The sequence below is a fragment of the Nannospalax galili genome, unplaced genomic scaffold (genome assembly GCF_000622305.1).
Source record: "Nannospalax galili isolate Female #2095 unplaced genomic scaffold, S.galili_v1.0 scaffold858, whole genome shotgun sequence".
NCBI classification, from domain to species: Eukaryota; Metazoa; Chordata; class Mammalia; order Rodentia; family Spalacidae; genus Nannospalax; species Nannospalax galili.
The window spans coordinates 301,186-322,017 of record NW_008341877.1 but is presented as its reverse complement, the minus strand read 5'-3'; the positions used below and the strand labels follow the sequence as shown (position 1 = coordinate 322,017).

General features: G+C 38.7%; 1 protein-coding gene across 1 annotated transcript in view; it reads left to right on the top strand.

The window, feature by feature from the left end:
- The first annotated feature begins 4,969 nt into the window (after positions 1-4,969).
- Aldh1a1 (aldehyde dehydrogenase 1 family member A1) overlaps positions 4,970-20,832 on the top strand; it is a 43,418-nt gene continuing 27,555 nt past the window's right edge. The window contains exons 1-2 of the mRNA XM_008837554.3: positions 4,970-5,126; positions 15,733-15,837. Coding sequence (XP_008835776.1) covers positions 5,001-5,126; positions 15,733-15,837 — 231 coding nt within the window. The 5' untranslated portion in view covers positions 4,970-5,000. The remainder of the gene's footprint in view (positions 5,127-15,732; positions 15,838-20,832) is intronic.

Here is a 20,832-nt window from a genome sequence, read left to right as displayed (position 1 = left end):
GCATCTAATTGTCCTAGGTAATACAGTTAGCTAGGATAAAAATAATAATTAAACTATCTTATTTTACTAATGAAATGGACAATACTACAATGACTCCTTCTCAATTCAATTTCCATTTTAACCATCAAAATAAAAAGTGGTTGGTTATGCTTTCAAGGCTTGTAAAATTCTTATTTTCTAACAGGTTTGATCTCTTGTCTCTATTAATGTTAGTAATGTTTGCTATGTAAATGAGGACTTACGTACTAACATTCTTGTTAGAAGAAACTTTAAAGAATACTGTATTGTTGTGTAATTTCTTCTATAATATGCTTCATTTCTTTTTTTTCATACCAAATCTGGTATGATATCAATATAACAGATGAAGTCATTATCCACGATAAGAATACTAGAGTTAGAGCTAGCCAATCCATGAGGTTACAGCTATAAGGTCTAAGGGATCTATATAAAAATCAAACATTAAATTTGTTTAAGTATTATAAATATAGACAAAATAGCTTATAGAGTACAGATAACTCTGTACTCTAACAGGGGAAGACACAGTCAATCTCATTTTTATTTTAATGTTTGTTGACTTAATCTGTTACATTTACTCCATTAAACTGAGAAATGTTCTTGATTATTTTAATTTATGTATAATCATTCCATTATATGTCACATGCAAATGTTATGTCAGATACAGAGGACAAAGGGAAAAAAAGTAAGATCTGGGTCAGGCTGGCTAGTAGTTTTGATACGATCTGGGAGTTTCTTTCTTATTGGCTCTACCAGCTAGCTGTTCCTCTCTCCTGAAGACTGCTATTTCACCTACTGAGCCTCATCTACATCAGATTCTAAGAATGAGCCGCTAAGACAATCTGGGAATAAATATGTGGCCCCTCCACGCACAAAATGCGATGCTTGGCCAACAGGGGGCACTGTGAAAGAAAGTTCCCAGAAAGAACTCCTGCATCCTGAGCTGAATTTCCTGCAAGGCTGACTTACTGATAAACACTTCAATGACTGTGGAGAGTTTGGAATGTTGGACATCCAGAGTCCATTCGCAAATTATCAGGGGACATCTTAACTCCATAAATAGCCACACCTTGCCTACCTCTGTTTCTGAATTAATATTCTTGTAACTAATAAAATGTATTAACTTATGAGCCCACCAGGTCTCACACCAATCAAAAAGCTAAAAATGTCATCAGACAGCATCTGAGAACCATAGTAGAACCTGCCCCCCTTTGCTATGACCTGCCAACTGAATGTATCCACCAATGTATTTGAAAAGTGTTTTAAATTGGGGCTGGGGAGATGGCTCAGTGGTTAAGGACACTGGTTGTTCTTGCAAAAGACCTGGGTTCGAACCCCAGCACCCACATGGCAGCTAAGAACTGTCTGTAACTCCAGTTCCAGGGAATCCGACAGCCTCTTCTGTCCTCCATGAGCATTGCACGACACAAGTGCACTTACCTACGTGCAGGCAATACACACGTACACATAAAATAAAAATAATAATAAAAAAATTTTTTTAAAGTATTTTGCTTTATGACATTTCTTTTTCTGTTACTATAAAAATGTAATGTAACTGTTACCATACTGGAATATGGAATTTGGGGTACCCAGAGTCTATGTTCCCAGACTATGGTCATACATATTTGGCTCCAGAATAAACTATCTCTTACCCTTTGTGAAAAAAAAAAAAAAGAATCTGTTCAGTTTGTAAATAAGAAGGATTTGTTTTTCAAAGGTCTGTTATCTAGAGGTCTGACATCAGAGTTCCAGCATGGTCAGGCTGTTTGAGGACTTGCTTCTGGATTACAGACTCCTGACTTCTCTTTAAATCTTCACATAGAAGAAACTGGCAGGAGAGGCTGGGGATACAGTTCAGGGGTAGAGCGCTTGCCTGGCATGCATAAGACACTGGAATCCCATCCCTGGCACCATAAAAGAAAGAGAGGAAAAAGAAACACAAAGATAAAGGCTAAAGAAATGCTTACAAGGTCACTAGTATTCACAAGGTCTCCCTTTTCATTACACACTTTTGGTCTCTAAGACCCAACTTCCTCACATGATCCCACTGCAGGGGATAATTTCAAGCACATCCATTTTGAGGAGATGCAAACATTCTCTCCACTGCAGAAACTTTAATTTCACCGTACAGCTGTTTATTAACCAATTTACTATAATTTCAATCATTCTGAGTGATAGAAAGCTCAACTCATGTAAGGAAGAAACTTTATCTTGTCAGGAGCTGCGTCACAATTGAGTTGTGGACAGGTTTGCTGTGTGACACGACTGTTTTGGTTTGTGTGATGGCAGAACATCCATACATTTCTTGGCATAAGAACAGTTTCCTCAGGCAGGAGAGATGGCCAAGGCTAAGAGTGCATACTGCTCTTTCAGAGGACCTAAGTTGGGTTCCCAGTACCAAAAGGGGGTAGCTATCAACCACCTGTAGCTTCAGCTTCAGGAGATCTGACATCTTCTTCTGGCTTCCTCCTGTTACCTGCACTCACATGCACACACTCCATACACACAGAAACACATACTTTTTAAAACTTAAATCTAAAATACACCAGCTTCTGCAAGAATTGAAAGAAGTCACATAACTATTATCTTGTATTTCTTACTTCTCTCTCCTGTCCTTGTGTGAGTGTGCATGTCACTAAGAAGGAAAAGATTAAACAGCCTTTGCTGAAAAGCCCATATTAAAATACTAGTTCTGACATACAATGAAAACACACAGCTCTGAGTGCAGACTTGAAGTACCCTACCTGGCCCCCATCATCTTACCAAAGCTATTTCTTCCTCTGCAAGGGAAACAAGAAAGAAAAAGTTCTTTACTCCTGTAATTGTTCCTATAAAACAAGCTCTGGACCAGCAACAGTTACCTCAGGAATACGTATGCCAGGGCTGTGGTTTCTTTGCAAAAAAGATCAGTCTAGTAAATGAAATAAAGACTGAAGAATGACTGGTACATTGATGATTGTTTAGTAAACATTTATTAAAATGAAAAGGACAGGTGTGGTAACTGTTCTCCAAAGCTGACTCCTTTAGCTACATGCAGTAATGCATGGTTTAAGGAGAACATTATTACATAATTACCCAACAAAATACAATGAATGTTATGCCCATCCAGAAAGTAAGAGAGTGGGCCAAGCAGTTTTACAGTCTGTCCTTTCACCTTCTGGACATTAAACAATCCAGATTTGAATCCACAAACAACAGTGAATCTGCAAAACACAGCTGTTTGAACCCTGGCTGGAGCATCACTAGGCGTGTTATGCAACAGCTATTGTGCAACTGCTCACACAACTCAAAACACATTCACAAAAGAGAAAACAGTTCAGTTTTCCAAAAAGATAGAAGAGAGAGAGAGTCAGAGACAGAGATTGGAAGAATGTAGAAGTGTCTGTCCCGTTTCAAACGGTGCAGGCAATTAAGGACTTCAGAATGGTCCTGCCGTAGAATCTAATGGTCCTTGTCCAGGTCTGGCCTGCCTGCTATTTTAACAAATAGAATTTCACTAAAAGTCACATGCACTGATCTATTCTTTTGTTATCTATCCTCATTTAGTTTTTTTCTCTTGTAAGACAGGGTCTCCCAATAGAACCAGCTGGCCTGGAACTTGTTATGTAGGCCAGGCTAGCCTCGCTCTTACAGAGATCCGCTTGCTTCTGCCTTCTACTGCTAAGACAAAAGGCAAGCACCACCAAACCCAGTTTTATTGTTCCTTTTAATCATCTTAGAGTAAGTTACAACACAAACAATATGTCCCAGGAAGATGAAAATATTTCATATGAGTTCTGTAAGAAAAAGTTTGCCAAGCCCTGCTTGGATGAATACAGGGTAAAATTTAACTTCCCTGTAGCTCGTCACTTGAAAAACCCAAAGCTGATCTTGAACCTCTGTGAGATTATCTTCTGGATAACAGGGCATAAAGGAAATATGAGTCACAGACTGAGATTTGGATTTATATTAGCCTGAAGCGAGATTAGCCTTATACTGTGGAACTGTGTCAGAAGCAAGCTGTTTTTTGTCCTCTTTGTCTACCAAATGGGAAGCTCAAGTGAACAGGGAAAGAGAAACAGGCCCCCACCTGAGTCTTGGTTTCCCAATCTAAATGTCTGCTCAGAGGAGGCAGAAACTTCACTAGGGAGAAATGGTTATCACTAATTCTTACAAACCAGAGCATTCAAAGAATTTTATCTGTTTCCTTTTATAACTTCTGCTGGAGTACCAACACAGTAAAGCACTGTATTCAAAGCGGAAAGTACTACAGCTTGAAACACTCAGAATTTAAACTACTTGGGAGCACAGTTTACATTCTTTTTTGTACAACTGCCTACAATGATGACATGCAAATGCACTTTTTTTTAAAAACAGGGGTTATTTTAGTTTTAAATGAATTTTCACATACTGCTACTTGTGGAACTGTAACAGTTCACTCATAATCACTGAGAATCTTGAGGCTTCTGAAATCACATCAGGTTGCTAAACTTTTAAAACTGGCTGAACACAGGGTCTAGAGAGGGAGCTTTTCTGCACAGCAGCACCCTGATGTTTGGGACAGGGATGGACCTGCTGGCAGACTTGTGCTGAAGATTCATAGTCCTCTAATCCCTGGCTCCTGCTGAGAACAAGAGTCGTTTTAGACTCTTCATTTCTCGGATTCTCTGATTCCCACTCTATCAGAGCAGGGAAAGTTACAGAGTGGCATAAAGCAAGAGAAGAAAAAAAATTATAATAACTAGTTGGAGAGTCCAGAGCAGCTGCGCACACACCCTCAGCACAGGTTTGACTTTGCATATTAATTCATCTGCAAATAGTGAGCTATATCCAGATGGAACATCAGTGCTAGGGCTCTGGTCTCTTAAGGATTTAAGTTTAAAGGCAAAAGCTTCCTGCCCTAGGTGTTACAAATTTAGTGTCCTTTCTGCTCGCGCAGAGCCTCTTCATCCAATCACATCCCAATATGCAAATAAAGCTTAGCCCGTGCAGACAAAAAGGAGCAAATGCTCTACCAGAACCCAAGTGCTGAGCCTGTCACCTGTGTTCCACGAGCAGAATCAGCCATGTCTTCCCAGGCACACCCAGATATCCCTGCCCCACTGGCCAACTTGAAGATCCAGCATACCAAGGTAAGGACCCTGTAAGCGCGGCTTTCCCTCGGGTTTGTCAAAGTACATCTATTTAAAGCTTAAAAGGTCAGTGCAGACTTCTGTAAAGAGCTCTTTGCTAGTATGAAAATAAAAAGCTTACAAAATTAGTGGTCTGATTCAGTAATGGACTCTAAATCATATCAGAAAACTTCTCGCAAATTTATTTCTTGACATCTCCGAGGGAAAGGAATTCTCTTCTGTGTTCTCGTGCCAGAAGGCGGTGAACTTTGGCGAGACCTTCCACTAACTCTGTGCAGCCTGCATGTATGGTAAGAGAGGCAAACACAGAGGAACTTACTGGAAGGAGCCAAACACGTTGGAACCTCTCTTTTTTTCTTAAAGGAGAAATAGCACACTTCAGTAAGAAAGCATGACCATATATTTAATGAAAGGAGTTTTAGGGTTACAGACCTATATCTAAGCATTGAATGGCGACTGTTTCAAAATGTTTAAGTACACTTATTTTATAAATTGAGAAGAAAGTATTCTTATCTATTCCTCCAGGGGTGTTTGTTGCTGTTGGAACAGACGTAATTGTTAACTGATAAATATTTGGATCAAGGGCAGAAGCCTGACTCAGACTTCAAAATCTGCAGCCATGGAGAGCTAGGAAATGGATCAGGCCTGGGTTGTCCTGAGTCTCCCTGAATTTTTCCTGGCTGCTTTTCTTGCAGATATAGTATTCCAAAACTAACTAATAAATAACATATACACACAGTGTAAACTAACCCACTTAAAATGATATACATGGTGTGAGGCAGAAAGCAAGATGGGCGATGGGCTGTTCAACTCTGGTGAGGGCCATTTTGATTCCTGAATTAACCAATGAAAACTAAGAGCATTAAACTTAATGAGAAGGCCCAAGTGCCCCTTGTTGTGCATTTCCTATGTGTGAACATGGGTAGTTTGAAACCCTTAGGCATTTTTTTGATGCCTGAATTAACCAATGAAAACTAAGAGCATTTACCTTAACGAGAAGGCCCAAGTGCCCCTTGTTGTGCATTTCCTATGTGTGAACATGGGTAGTTTGAAACCCTGAGGCATTTTCATAAGCCCATCCAGTGAGGGAGCTGCCAGGCTGACGGGCTCCGGCCGAGGAAAGGCTGGCAGAGCAGAGTGGGCCTTGACCATGGCGAGCAGCAGCCAGAAGTGTGCCTCATGACTTCACAAAATGGAAATGTGGGGACGCCACACTCTCCGGTAGTTCACATTTGGCAGAAGTATGTCCAAACGCAAATGCCCATCTCCCTCCCTCACTTTCTTCTTTCAAGTGTCTCATCGGGAAGAAGACTCTTTTCAAAATCTGTGCATTTAAAAGGTTTCCTGAAGTCCCAGGTATGGTGCTGCATGCCTTCAGTCCCAGCATTTGGGTGGCTGAGGCAAGGGGATCTCTGTGATAACTGAGGCGAGCTGGTCTGTACAGTGAGTTCCAGACCATCTGGGGCTTCAGGAAGTCCATGTCTGCAAAAGAAAAAAACTAAACAAAACTAAAACTAAATATGTTCATGAAGATCATAATTATTGACTCTGCTTAGAACATATTTTAATCACTCAAAGTTTTCAAAGTTTGTTTTTGTGATCATAGCTAGAAGGGATTTTGGTAGTCAGGATGACCCCTCCCTTCTTTTTTAATCTGCCTTTTCTGAAGTTTGCAAAGCCATTGTTTTTTGTTTTTTGTTTGTTTGTTTGGTATGTGCATCAAGGCGGTATTAGTGTTAAATCCCTTTCTATTGAGTTAAGTTTTATTTAGTGGTTATTGATTAAGCAAGTAAGTAAAAGTATTAGAAAGATGAGATGTTCCTTTAAATCTCATCTGCATGTTCAGGTCTAGTAATCTTGTGATACAGATAAATGTTTCATGATTGAAATCTCTCAGTGCCAACGCACTGCATAAGATCATCCTAGGAAAATGAGTGACCTAAGTGTTTAAGAGATAAGGACTAAAGAACAGGCATTTGTTTTGTGTTTAACCTTTTCTCTAGTTAAAAGTAAACAATGAAACTCCATGAATTTTGATTTCTCCGATCTTTTGTAGAACTCTGCTCTATTGAGTTAGCATTCATTATAGTGCTTGACTTGGTTACATTTTCACACTTGGGAGAACATCAGTTATGTATGCAATTACATCTAAACACGTGAGCTTTTCCAAATGCCTGTGCGTGTTCCTGTTACTGGGTCCCACTGAAGAATTTGCAGGAGGACTTGAAAAAGTGATGGCTGTTAACTAAGTTTCCTGGTTGCAAACCAAGTAAGCCAAGAGTTTGCACTGTCTGTGGAATTGCCATGCCTGACCGGTGTCTGCACTTTTGTATTAGTTTCCTTCCTCTTTTAAGCTTTTCTATATCATTGCCTGAAGCATGTTGGTGTTTAGGGCGAGGGAGAGAGAACAAATACGCAGGGGTTAACAACAGAGAGAAAGAAAACAACCATAGCTGGAGAGTTGCATAATCTTATGGTGGGACTGTTTTCTTTCCAAACAAAACATCTTATTACTGTATCATTGTTTTATGGCCTATTATTAGTTCCATTATTTCTTTGATGGAGTAGAAGAAATAAAGGTTAGCGTTTGAGCACTATTTTGTGAAACAATAGAAAACTCTTTGGATTTGAAGCTTCTCTAAATTAAAAATTCACATCCCTGCCCTCATAGTCCCCTTTGTAGTGGTAAGTAAATCCCACGTGTGTGTGTCTGTCCATCCCTGGTACTGAGTCTTTACCTGAAGAGCTCCTTTGGAAGTCACAGGACCATTTGCCAATCTCCATCATCTCTACCTGCTCTGTTTTCTTACAAGCATAATGGGAATTATCAGGATTCCCCTTTCCTAAGGGGGTGAAAACAGTCCATGCATGTAATTGGTATGAAGCATTTGAGGCAGGGCCCGGGTCATGGGGAGTAAGTAACATAGGTCCTATGTGTTTTTCTGAATCCGTTCCAGTTCCCAGAATTTAATTCCTTATGCTGCCGCAGGTCTGCTTCCCCCGTGATGCCCTCCTCTTGTTTTCTCCAGGTTTTGCTTCAGTCTGCCACGTATAATCTTACCCCACCTCACCAAGACGGCACAGAGCAAAGTTCCCAGGGTTCATCCAGGATTTCAGTGGACAATGATTTTCTTTCATGAGAATTGCAAAATTTGTTTTCCATTCTCTTTTCACATACTTTAAGAAATAGACAAATAAGAAATTCAAGAAGACAAACATTCTTGCATAGGGTTTAAACCTCAAAACGATTAGCATAATTATTAAATTTAACTCATTAACTGATAGTTTCTTTCATGCTCCAAAAATATTTTCATCAACTAATGACATTTCATACACACAGGAAATAATTAATGCTAAAAATCTTTTACAATGATATCATTTTCTCACAATAGTCTTATTAGGAGGCTATGTTTTTGTTATTTTGTTTTGTTTTACAGATGAAGGGATTGACTAACATAAAGTTCCACAGCTTTTGAATAACAAGGCTAGACCTTGAATGCTGGCAGGGTGAGCCCTCTCCTAATAACTGACTCCCCATGTGCGACAAGGGACTTTCATGTTGTGTTCTTTTCACTCTGACTTTTCCTGCCTATTTCTGAGTCCCTGTGGATGATGACTGAACTTTTCTGGATGCTGTTCTCCACCCACAGAGGACACTGTCCACCTGTTTAGAAAAAAAAAGAGACAATAGAGAGAACAAAAGGAAGCAGGTTTCTTCTTTGATTGGAAAGACAAGATCTGGGCTGGGAGAATCTGTGAGGCAGAAGCTATGACACAAGTGCACGGCTTCCCTGTGACCATCATTTCCTCAGACCCTATGGATCATACGTGCGAGGCACAGCTCTGTGTGGTTTTTGTTTCCCCCATCATTCTCTTTTTTAAAATTCTGCAATATAGAGATTCAGATTACTTGAGTTTCAAATAACTTCTCCCTGCTTCGCTTAATTTCTCCCATTTTCTCATCCTTATTCTTTTTAAAAGAATTTTTTAAGTAACTGTTCCATGCTAAGTCAGATACAAGAATGTTAATAGAGTTGTATTCCTGGTGGATGTATAGGGCAGAAAACAGAAAACCTTAATCACAAATTGTGGTATGTACTTAAAGGAAATAAACTGAAAGTTGGAAGGATATAATTAAAGGGCAACCAGACAAGATAATGTGGAAAGAGAAAGAACGCAGGAGCTGAGGATGCTTCGGGGGCAGGAGGCACATGGCTGATGGAATCTGAGGGAAATCATGACGGGTTCTTAAAGAAAAACAGACTGTGTTCAAGACAAAGCCAATTATGCTATGGCTGCTTCCATTTTAAGAAATCTTTTTCAAGTTTGACTGAAGCAATACTTTATTTGCTCAGGGCTTGGAAGCAGTTAAACAAATAGCTGAATGTCTGTAAAATGCAGGTGTTTAATAAGACAGACCCAGATCCCATTTCCAGAGTTCATTGATATTTCATAACCCCACGTTGGCCGAGCTTCTAATCTGCTTGAATTTAAGTTTCTCTATCTATGAAGTAGCACTTAACAAAGAAACTGCCTGGGAAGTGGCTGTGAGAATTATGTAAGGTAGTTTGTGGAACGTGGAAAGTGTCTACTACTTACTACTTGGTCCCTTCTTGAACTTTCCTCCCCAAGACAACTCCTAGAATTCTGAAATTACTCAATTCTCAATGCTAGTGGAATTTGTATTTGCATTACTTATCACAATTTGAAACTGATTTCAACTGTTCATTTCATTTGATGTTAATAACTAATTAGTGGGAAAGATATAGAAAATATTTTTCACTTGGGAACCTGTACTCAGAGACAATACTGATTTTTTTCAAGGTCGCCCAGCCTTTAAGATACAAAAACATAAATCACAAGCTTATTTCAGATGTGATACTTTTCTATACAACTTCGTTTTCCCCCGGCTCACAAAGACAGTAGTATTTCAGTCTCATTCAAGAAAGCCTCATCAACACAAATGCTAAAGGAAATAACACATACGCTCTGAAAGTTTGTCTCCATTTCTTAAAGATTATGTGTTCGCATGGCTTTTTAAAATTGACTTTACCTATTGAATTTTTTTACTTAGTCTTTACCAGCATGAGAAGGCTGGATGAGGAACATTCCAAGTGTGAGGAACTCATTTGACGACCAACCCACCCTGAGCTAATGCCTCTGAGACAGGGGATCACTCATCCAAAACGATGGCTCCAGGGACTGCAGACCTTGATAGAACACCTGTCTCACTCAGTGATTACCTAGCTATGTGGCTATGGCCAGTGATGATGTGGATTTTCATGACTATCGTATTTGTGATCAGGGAACACATTATAGTTTGCCAGCTGCAATTGGCAATACAAACAGAGCCATGTTCAAAAGAACCTGAACAAGGATTGCTTCGTAATTAAATATTTAATAAAACTGAACAAATTATCAGAAAAGCAAATTCAATGGACCTTCTTAAGCCAGGTTCCCTCTCTGTAGTTGAAGTTACCTCCAGCCAACCAAATACACAAAGTATTAACTGGGAAATTCAAAAGTAAGACACTCATAACATTTCAATTGTGTTCCCTTTTGAGAGTGACACAGTAATGCATCATCCTAATTGTTGCACATGGGAATTAGCTCATCTTCTGTCCAGTGTGCTCCGCCTGTGTACTACACTTGTGTAGCATATGGTATCTGGATGACAGTCGCAGGTTCACAGTGCTGTGTTCAAGTATCCCTTATTTTATGTAACTCTGGTCCCAAAGTGCAAGATTGGTCTGTGGTGGTGGAAGTTTGTGTAGAAGAGCAGAAAGGCAGAAAGGATTCCTTTAAGTACACAGGTGAAAATACAATAAAATATTTTGAGACACCGTGTTTACACAATTGTTATTATACTATAGTGTTGTAGTTGCTAGACTTGATTATTACTGTTAAATTCATGTTGCCTAATTTATAAATTAAACATTATCACAAGTACATTTGTCTGTATAGGAAAATCCAATCTATCATTAGGATCTGGCACTAACAATGGCCTCTGTCAGTCCCTGGTACATTTTTCCTGAAATTAGAAAGGGTTATTCTACTTTTATAAAGCAGCACTTCATGACAGTGTTATGGCTGGGTGTGTTTTGGTCTATGAATGACCCAAAATATTATCTCCCAAAAGTTATCAGCACTGTCTGAAGAGGTTGAAAGTACTGATAATATTGACTTTCTAATATTATGATAACACAATATGATTTATTACACTGCTGGGATTGCTAATGTTATTTGTTTGTGAGGAATCAGCGCAAATATTCTAACTCCCAGACTTTCTCTGAACTAAGACTTCCTCTATCCTAGATTTAATTGTGAGACCATTTCTCAATATTTATTTAGAAGTTTAAGAATAAAAATGACAACTCTCTTCCATATTGGCATTTTCTTTAAAAAAAAAAAAAAAGAGAGAGAGCTTAGCAGCAAACAGTTCCCTACAGCTCCAGCTGTCCTGGAATTCACTATGTAGATAGTGCAGGCTGGCCCTGATCTCACCGAGATCTACCTGCCTCTTCCTCCAGACTGCTGGAAATAAAAGGTGTGGGCTACCATGCCTGGCAATCTGGACCTTACTTTTGTCTCACTTATCTGAAAAGATGGAAAGAGCCTTTAAATGAGGGCGAAGGGTTATGCACTCATTACTGAGGTCAGAGTATAAGGTACAGAGAAAGAATTTATTTCTTCTAGTTGTTTATAGTCACCTCATTTTCTTCTCAGACTTGTGACTGAAGTTATTTTTCTCCCATCTGTTATTTTCTCCGTAATTTCCTTTTACATTTTTCAACTTTGAATTTTGTTTGGCTGCCTCAGAGTTTGGATCAAAAGAAGTCATAGTGATGTTTAACACCCTCCTGACATGTTCCATGTCTCTTATTGTTTATCCACCCTTTCATCTCTCCTGCTCGTCTATTCCCTATGGTCTTTTGTAGTCTTTCAGATTCCTAAAGCTGAGAAAAAAATGTATGCATTATGATAGTACCTGCCATGTCCTACACACGCATATCACCATCCAACAGTCTCCACGCCCTGGCCTGGCTCTCTGAGTTGGAAAGCCATGCAGATGATCCCAAGTGAGGACTGCACTCAGATTCCCTCTCCCTTGGACTCACTTAAAAGAAATTTTTGCACATTGAAAATATGTTTTCTATGCTCCCAGCAACTAAATAAAATATTGGATTCCATTATAAGACCTTAGGGTTGGTGGTCCAGTTGCCGTGGTGCAGAGATAATGTGAATTTAGGGCACCTTTTTTGAAGGGAGTCAGGAGCCAACAAGCTCCCAAACCTCAAATGAGCAGATAAAACAAAAAGGCACTGAATTTTCCCATTAATAAAACTCATCTTGATAAAATTCAGAAATATTTAGAAGAAACTTACTTATTTAGAATTGTAAGTTTTTACTAACTACATGAAGGCATAATAACTTTTGCATTAAACAATCAGTTTTTTCTCCAAAATTACATTTGGGACACTAAAATGTATCCAGCAAAATAAAAGGTAATGTGTGCATTATTTTAAATCTGACATAGGCAAAATACAGAGTAAAAATGTATTTTTAAGTTGCCTAAACATTCCCATTGATTCTTCCCCCAGATTAAAAAACGTTTGAGTTCTAAGAGTATGGATAGACGCCTATGAATTCCAGCGCATGTTACAAATTTAAGGTTGATATTTGCTGCACATACACATTACTCAAAAGTACTCTGAATCTAAAATTCATAATCAGAATACGGTTAATGGTTAAATATAACCATAAATATTCTACTTTAACAGCATCATTCCTTTCTACCACACTTGGCAGAGACAAATACCAAATGAAAATTATACTTGTTATCATGGTAGAACATTTAACAGGTCTCAAATGGTGCTAATAATTACTATAATAAACATTCATTGGACTAAACTTCTCCATATAATCATTTAAAATAATTACAGGAAGGGTGGTTATTCAAATACTTTTAGTCTTGCAAATAGCTAGAAGGCAAATGCCAAATGTAAGTTTAAGAAAATTTAAACAATAAAAAATGATACTTGAAGTAGTGCCTACCAATAAGTTGGGTTACAACTAAGAGGAAGGAAAGAATAGTGCAAGCCCAGCCCTGAGGGCATGTGGGTAATTATACTGTCCATGCTGAGGTTTGTCTTAATGTTGAAAGGTCTGTTTGGGGGCACCATTGAATTCTACTTTGCAAGAGACACTGTTATTTGCTTTCTAGCCTTGCAGCCTCATTTTTGGCTTACGGAAGTAGTCTCTGACTAATCTGGTTAATCTATTTCAAATCATATTATGCATTTTAATCAGTTCCTAAAGCATCCCTTTGATCCAGAAGGTAATTCAAATTTTTCTCTCAGGGAGTCAGAATCTACTACTTGTTGACTTCATTTCATCTTGATTGTAGTGGAGCTCTTTGCTGTGCTGCAAATATTAAAGATTGGTCTGTGACTTTGCTCACCATTTCTCTTCTTTAGACAACCCCATTTCATCCTTCAGGGTCGTACTCTGAGCATGCATGCCACATTCTTCTCTCTGATGAGTCCCGCTGTGAAATATGTTCTTGAAAGTACTACATTAGCTATCTGATTTTACTGGTTGATATTGATTATAAATCCGCTCTCCTCTTTGAGTATGAACTTCTAGAAGCAAGGCCACCACTAACTTATCTCTTATTTTTCACAGTATCATCCAGAGCACTTCTGACATATTTGGTCATTATTTGACAAAAATTTTTCTGATTAAAAATGTGACCATTTCAGTGCAGTCATGATCCCACAGTAGCTCTGGCTGCCTGCAATGAGCCAGCGCAAGACTAGGCCTATAGTAGTCAATTGTGGATCAGAAAGGGCTTCTAGGGCCCTTTAACTCTCTCTGCAGAACTTTTGACTACTGGTGGATGCTGGAGGACAAACACTCGCTGTCTTCACTTGTGTGTACATCCAATGGTGAACACACCAGACTTCAGTGGATAGTCCCAAATCCATGGCCACATAGCTGGTCATAGTTAAATTTAGTAGATTTAGAAACTAAAATTCATGAATGTGGGAAAGAGACTTTGGGGAAGGTTGGTGCGGTTAGTAGAGGTGGACGGAGATTAGAATAAGTGGGAGTTACAGTAATCAGAATATACTTTATACGTGTGTAAAATTGTGAAAGAACAAACTCAGTAAAAGTTTCCTAAAAGTGACCACTCAAGATTATGTGGTTATAATCCAAAATTTAAGCAACAACTGGATTGACAGCTTTCTTTTGTATTAAAGGTTAAACCTGAATAACACAGAGCAGTGGCTAGTCACAGGATTATCCACAGCTGGTCTCTTCAGTGGCCTGAAGCCTGCCAGACAAGCTTCAGTTATTATTTTGTCAATTCTCATTTATAAAATATTCACTGCCTTTGTCTGAAAGAGGAGTTTCACACACAGTCTAGATGCACGATTCCAATATCAAAATGGCACACACACATTTTAATGGTCCTTTCACCCAAAGAGATACGAAATGAATAAACTCCATACATGTGGAGGCCATGTCATTGAGGACTCACAGAGCTTAGGACAAGAAAATTCAGGCAGGAGTTAATAGGTCTCACTATAGCCTAACAAAATGTAGGTAATTTAGTGTGTGGATTTTCCTTGAATTCTAAGTGAAATTCCACTAGACAAGGATGGACTTACGAGTCTTGTTTCCACAGTGACAGGCTTTCGTTCTCTTGGTTTATCTGAGGTGTAGCACAATCTCTATTGTGGGAGTAAGGCGGAATTAGTAAAGGTGAATCTTATGCAAATTGTAGAGGCTGATTAAAGAATGACAAAAAGGTTTTAAGTACCATGACATCGAGGTGTGTTTGCCATCTCATGGGCTAACTTGTGGATGCCCGACTTTAACACAGGACTGAGCATACCAATCAGTTAATTATGGAGTAATAGAAGAGTCTACTTTTAGTTGAATTCACAAGTGATGATAAAATACAACAGCCAGGCTGAGTAATTTACTCAAGTTGCCAGTAACAATAACTCACAGGATCAGTATTCAAACGGTGTCCTTGTGATGCAGATGGAGCCTGTGGCCGGCAGGATTACTGTGGGTGCCAAGATTTCTGTTTCACTTCCGGATTGTGAAGTGTGTGTGTGTGTGTGTGTGTGTGTGTATAGGCTAACGTGTTACTTGGGAAAAAGGAACTCATTCAATTGGAGCAAGTGGTGAAACAGTCACTAGAAGATGTAGTATATGAGTTTGAATATAAAAAGAAAATGGTGACACTCTAGCTGAGAAACATCTGGATGAATGTGGACCTGAGGATGGTCTGGTGTCTGGAGCTGAAAGAGAAGTTCACACAAGGGCTGAACTCAGGATACAGGACCAAAGGTAGCAGAGATATTGGGGCCAGATCACAAACTACCTGTTATAGTGTTTTATTTTAGTGTGCACATGTGTTTGTATGTGTATGTGTGTTTTATAAGTTAATTGACATGAATGATCAGCACTTTGAGACAAGGAGAGAATCACAAAATATAAGCAACACATCAAGCTTCAACTTTAGCTTATAAAAGTTTCCCCAATTCTGTGTATCTAAATGCATTTATCTGCTTTCTCTGTACCGCCACAGATCTTCATAAACAATGAATGGCATAATTCAGTGAGTGGCAAAAAATTTCCTGTCCTTAACCCTGCAACTGAGGAGGTGATCTGCCATGTGGAAGAAGGGGACAAGGTGAGTTCACGGTCCAGTTTCTGGAGGATTATTGCTTACCATTCTGAGCTCACAAATTCATCACAAGGTGAAGGCAGCCCATTAAAATATGGCTGCTCTGGTAGCTGAGGAAGTGCTCTCCTGTCATTGGTCCAAAAACAACACTGAGGAGTTGAGTCCGTCGTGAACCTGTGCTTTGGGTACTGAAGTGATTTTTTTCCATGTTATTTTTCCTTAATTGTTTTTCACTCCGAATAATATCTGGATTTATTACATAGACAGAAGAGTAAGGAATTCCTCTTAGGTGAAAATGGGGAAATTTTAAAAACATTTTACTTATTTATTTTTATGTATATGAGCATATTGCCTGCATGTATGTTAACAGAGCCACACAAGCCTATTTCAAGATAGCCATAGACCTTAGATATGAGCCTTTTGGAATTTGGGGGAGATCATGGATTCAGATTACAGCATTATGGGAACAAAGTTAGATCCAGGCCTTGAAGGACAGGGACTCAGAGTTACAGCTCAGGGAGCAAATGGTTAAGAAATAAACAGAGAATGGAGAGGTGTGAGAGTCTTTCTGATTTTACCATGTACAACTTCTTCCCTTGTCTTCTCACTGACTCAGGGAAAAAGTCCATCACAAAGGACCTTTGTAATATGACTCAACCCTTTGTTATGGCTTCAGTCCCAGACCACCTCAACAATGGAAGAACTCCAACTCCACACGGCCCAGTGTCCCGCCCACCCAGTCATAGCCTTATGTCTGCTCACTGCTTCTGTACATAACTACAGTGTAGTCCTCAGGGACTGGTCCCAGCCACTCTGCAATGCAAATGCTAGGGTTGCATGTTCTGCTCACTCTCTTTCATGTCCTCTTTGTTGTTGTTGTTATTTCATGTAAAAGGAAGAAATGGGAAAAATTTGGACGACTAAATAAAAAATGTAAAGATCTTCTAGCCTGAGATAATTCATTCTTGCAAGGATCAATGCTTTTCCTCATGTTTCTATCAGCAGGTACACTAAGAAATACTTCATTGAGTTTTCTCTTCCAGTGAGCTTTGAATTTCACATCCCACACTCCATGTCTTAGGAGTCTAGAATTCACCCACTTAATTGGTTCTGAAAATTGTTATCAGAATGTCCTAGAAATTCTAATCAAAAACATCCCTAAGTCCCCTGAGGACCTTTCCATAATATTAGAGTGAGTCTGAGAACTTGCATCTCAGAATATTTTTCAGTATGCTAGTATTACTTGGGGTAAAAGAAGAAGAAACAGACTTTGAGAAACAATGAATGTAAAGTATTAAATACTTTGTGTCTCCTTTCAAGGGTTATTATTAGTATTTAGTATGGGATATGAACTTTTAAAACAGTAATAATCACATACATATATTTATGGGGTAAAATAAGCTAAGTCATTACATGTACGTGATGTATAATGATAATCACATTTCTGTGTCCTCACACATTCATCACTTCTTTGTTTTGGACTGTCTCTAGAACTATCATTTGAACCCACTGTTCACCCTCCATCTATTGCTCCTCATACTTCCCCATATTTTCTAGTAAGACATGATTGTACTCTTTTCTTCTTTCATATCTACAGTTTTGACTTTCAGCAACGAATTATGACCGTGCAGTCTCCTAGCTTAATTCCCTTTAACAAAGTGTCCTTTAACTTCATCATTTTACTACAAATGATAGGATTTTATTCTTCTTACACGTGAATCATATTACATTCTGTATATTTATATTTTTTAGCCACCTATCACCTGATAAACGCAAGCTAATTTCTTATATTGGCTAATATAAATAGCTCTGAGATAATGTTGAAATAGAGGTAACTCTGGTTAATTGACCTTGTTTCTTCTGGTTACATACTCTAAATTAGGATACTTTGATTATATAGTGATTCTGTTTTCAGTTCTTAGAGGAAACCACACTATTATGCGTAACAATGAACTCAGATTCCCATTAAAGTGTTTAAAGGTTTCTTTTTCTCACATCCTCAACAATACATTTCATGTTTTTCTTTTTTGATAATAATCACTAGAGTTAAAATGAGCTGATGTCAATCAATGGTCATGCTGATTTGCATTTGTCTAATAGTGATGTAAACATTGTTTCTATTGTTGCCTGTTTGGACAGATAGTTTCCATTTAGATTAGATTATTTAGTAAATTTTATTTAGTCTGTTATGAAGTCTGGTAACTAATTCTTTGTCAGATGACAAATCTATGATTTGTTTCTCTAAAATAGACTAACTATTTGCTCACTTGCTCTTCACATCTGTGGTTTGAATTTGTAAATATTTGCTTTTTTTTAATTTTAGTTTAGGGCTTGTATTTTTGGGAACTGCCACCAGAAATCACTGTCTAGACCAAGCTCTTGAAACTTTTACCTATTTTCTTTTAGTAGCACAGTTTCAGGCTTTCATTTGGGTTATATTGGGTTGATTTCTGTCTATACTGAAAGGCAGGCTCTACCCTAATTCTCTTTCTATAGCTAGCCAGTTTTTCCATCACCTTCATGGAAGAGGCTGGCTTTTCTGTAGCATATGTTATGATGTCTTTGCTGAAATGGCTGCAGATGCATGAAGAGACGTGGATTTGGGCAAGTGTAAAAGCTGAAGACTTTAATGACTTTTGATGTCACCATGACGGTGCATCTTCATGTATTGCTAGAAAACCAAACGTTAGCAGAGAAATGCTTAGCAGCATGGTGGTGTGGTAGAGACCTGGAGGCCGTACCTCTGAGCTAATCCCAGAAAGGAGAGAAAAATAGTTTTGACATTGAGAAAAAGGAGTGAAGACCTTTTATCAGAGACCTCCACACATTTTGTTATCTCAGATGACCTTCTAGCTCGTTAATTATCTCCAGCAAGCCTGAGGGGCAAAGAAAAGGGAAAAAAAGCACAAAGCCTGGGCTTTGCCCTGGGTTCACAGGGAACATGTTGCTTTGACATTGTGATCGGTCACTAGAAAACTTATCATGCAATCTAAAGACTTCTTCTGGGGAATTTTGAGGTTTACCTTCCTCTGGAGTTATAAAGGGAAAGCTGAGGACCAGCCCAGCAGTCTCACCAATAGTTGCCATCTACGTGCTCTGTACTTAGTGGCAGTTGCTCCTCCCAAGGAAGAGATCAGGACATTTGTTAACACCCATCGAAGCTGCATGTCAAGTCACAATGCTAATCACATTGGCTGGACAAATAAACCTCTGATGAAACTGTTGGTAAATGCAAAGGGTGGTAAGAAAGGTTTGCTGCACATCCACCTTCCTGTCCCTTTTCTTATACTCTTTTTCGGAATTATTTTTAAATTTTTTCTTTTAAACATTATTGTTTAAAATTATTGAAGTGATTGGTGAGGAGACAAATGAATAATAAATTAGCACTGCTTAGAGATAGGTACAAATCTGATCAATTGCAGAATCACAGTAAACCTGATGTTCTGGAATGACTCATTAGGCCATGAACTAAAAGGTATTGGAGATTCCATTCATGAGTGGAATGGAGCTGACAGTGGACCACATCCAGCCTTTCATGGGATCCCAGGGGCGGGGCAGGAGCAAGAGCAAATGCAGGTTGCTAAGCGCAGCCTGCATGTGGGTGGGAACTGTTTTCTTTTCACTTCAGTGGCTCTTTTAGGAACCAAGGACTAATCCTAAAGCATGAGCTAATTGATAATTGGTGGGGTTAAAACTAAATGTCCATTAAAGTAAGTGCTTCAGACAGGTGTGAAAGAAAACTGGTCTGAATGGTATTTTCTCTTTCTATGAATGAACTTAATATGGGGATATACATTCCAGGAGAGATGGAAGCATTCAGTCCTTTCCCAGCTAGGCTTAAGAGGCTCTAGACATCTCAGCACCATTCTAACTGCCTGCATACACTCCACCTTTAGACCCTGACTTCAAAACATGATATGGTCCACAGTGTTTTCATAGCCACAAAATGTAGATCTAAAAATTAGCTTCTGATTAATTCAAAATTGTATGTTGGAAATGCCAGTCCCTGAATAAAAATCAACAAAATGACGGCCTTGAAATAAAAAAAAAATACTGAAAACAAAATAAATAACTTTTATGTGACTAGTAATTTTGGATAATGTCAGTTTTGTTACATAATAAAATCTAATCATTTAAAAATGATGTTATATAAATGTAAACAAAAATAAATTATATAAAGCATAAGACATGGCTTTATGTGACATCAATGTAACAGGTTTATGAGATAGCTAACAAAATACTTAAATATTATCTATTACAGGCCAGAATAATAAGGTGTCTTAGAGCTTATGATACAGATACATGCAGCTACAGTGAATACTCTATGCAGAGGCAACACTGTTTAACAGCCTTGCTGAGACATAGGAATCAGATGTGGGGGTTTGATGTAGTATCAGGTATTGGTTCTGTTTTCTGCTGTATTTCACAAGCATATGTTTACTTACCAGTAATACAGGGTTCACGGTTATGTAAATATAGTTTTAACTTGAGGCTATAGTCTCTATAAAGAACTTGCTTCCTGTCTGGAGCTTAACAGTCTTTTAATTAGTATTTGTTATTAAGTTGGATATTGCGTGACTATTGAGGTAGGTTGTCGTAGTGAGCTGAGTCTTGGGAAATGTGGAGGATTTTGAAAACAAAGGGGCTTGCAGGTAGAACATTCTATCCAAAGAGAATTTTAGGAGCAAGGGTGAAAAGTGCTGGGTCAGAAATAGCAGGAAAAATGTAAACAAGAAGCTAAGACAGGTTGGGGGAGGCCAAAATGTTGGACCTTGAAAACCAAGCAGAGGATCTTGCCTTTAAGATAGTGGACAAAGTCAGCAGTTACAATCATAAAGGGAAAGTGATAAGATAAGTTGTGGGAGGGAAACTGTCCTGGAGGACTATCAAGACAGTGGAAGGGGAAGGGAATAAATGGCCAGATGCCCAAGATGTGCAACAATAAAGGCTTGTGTAGTACAGGGCAGTAGAAGCTCAAAGAATGTGCTAGAAAGTAGGAGC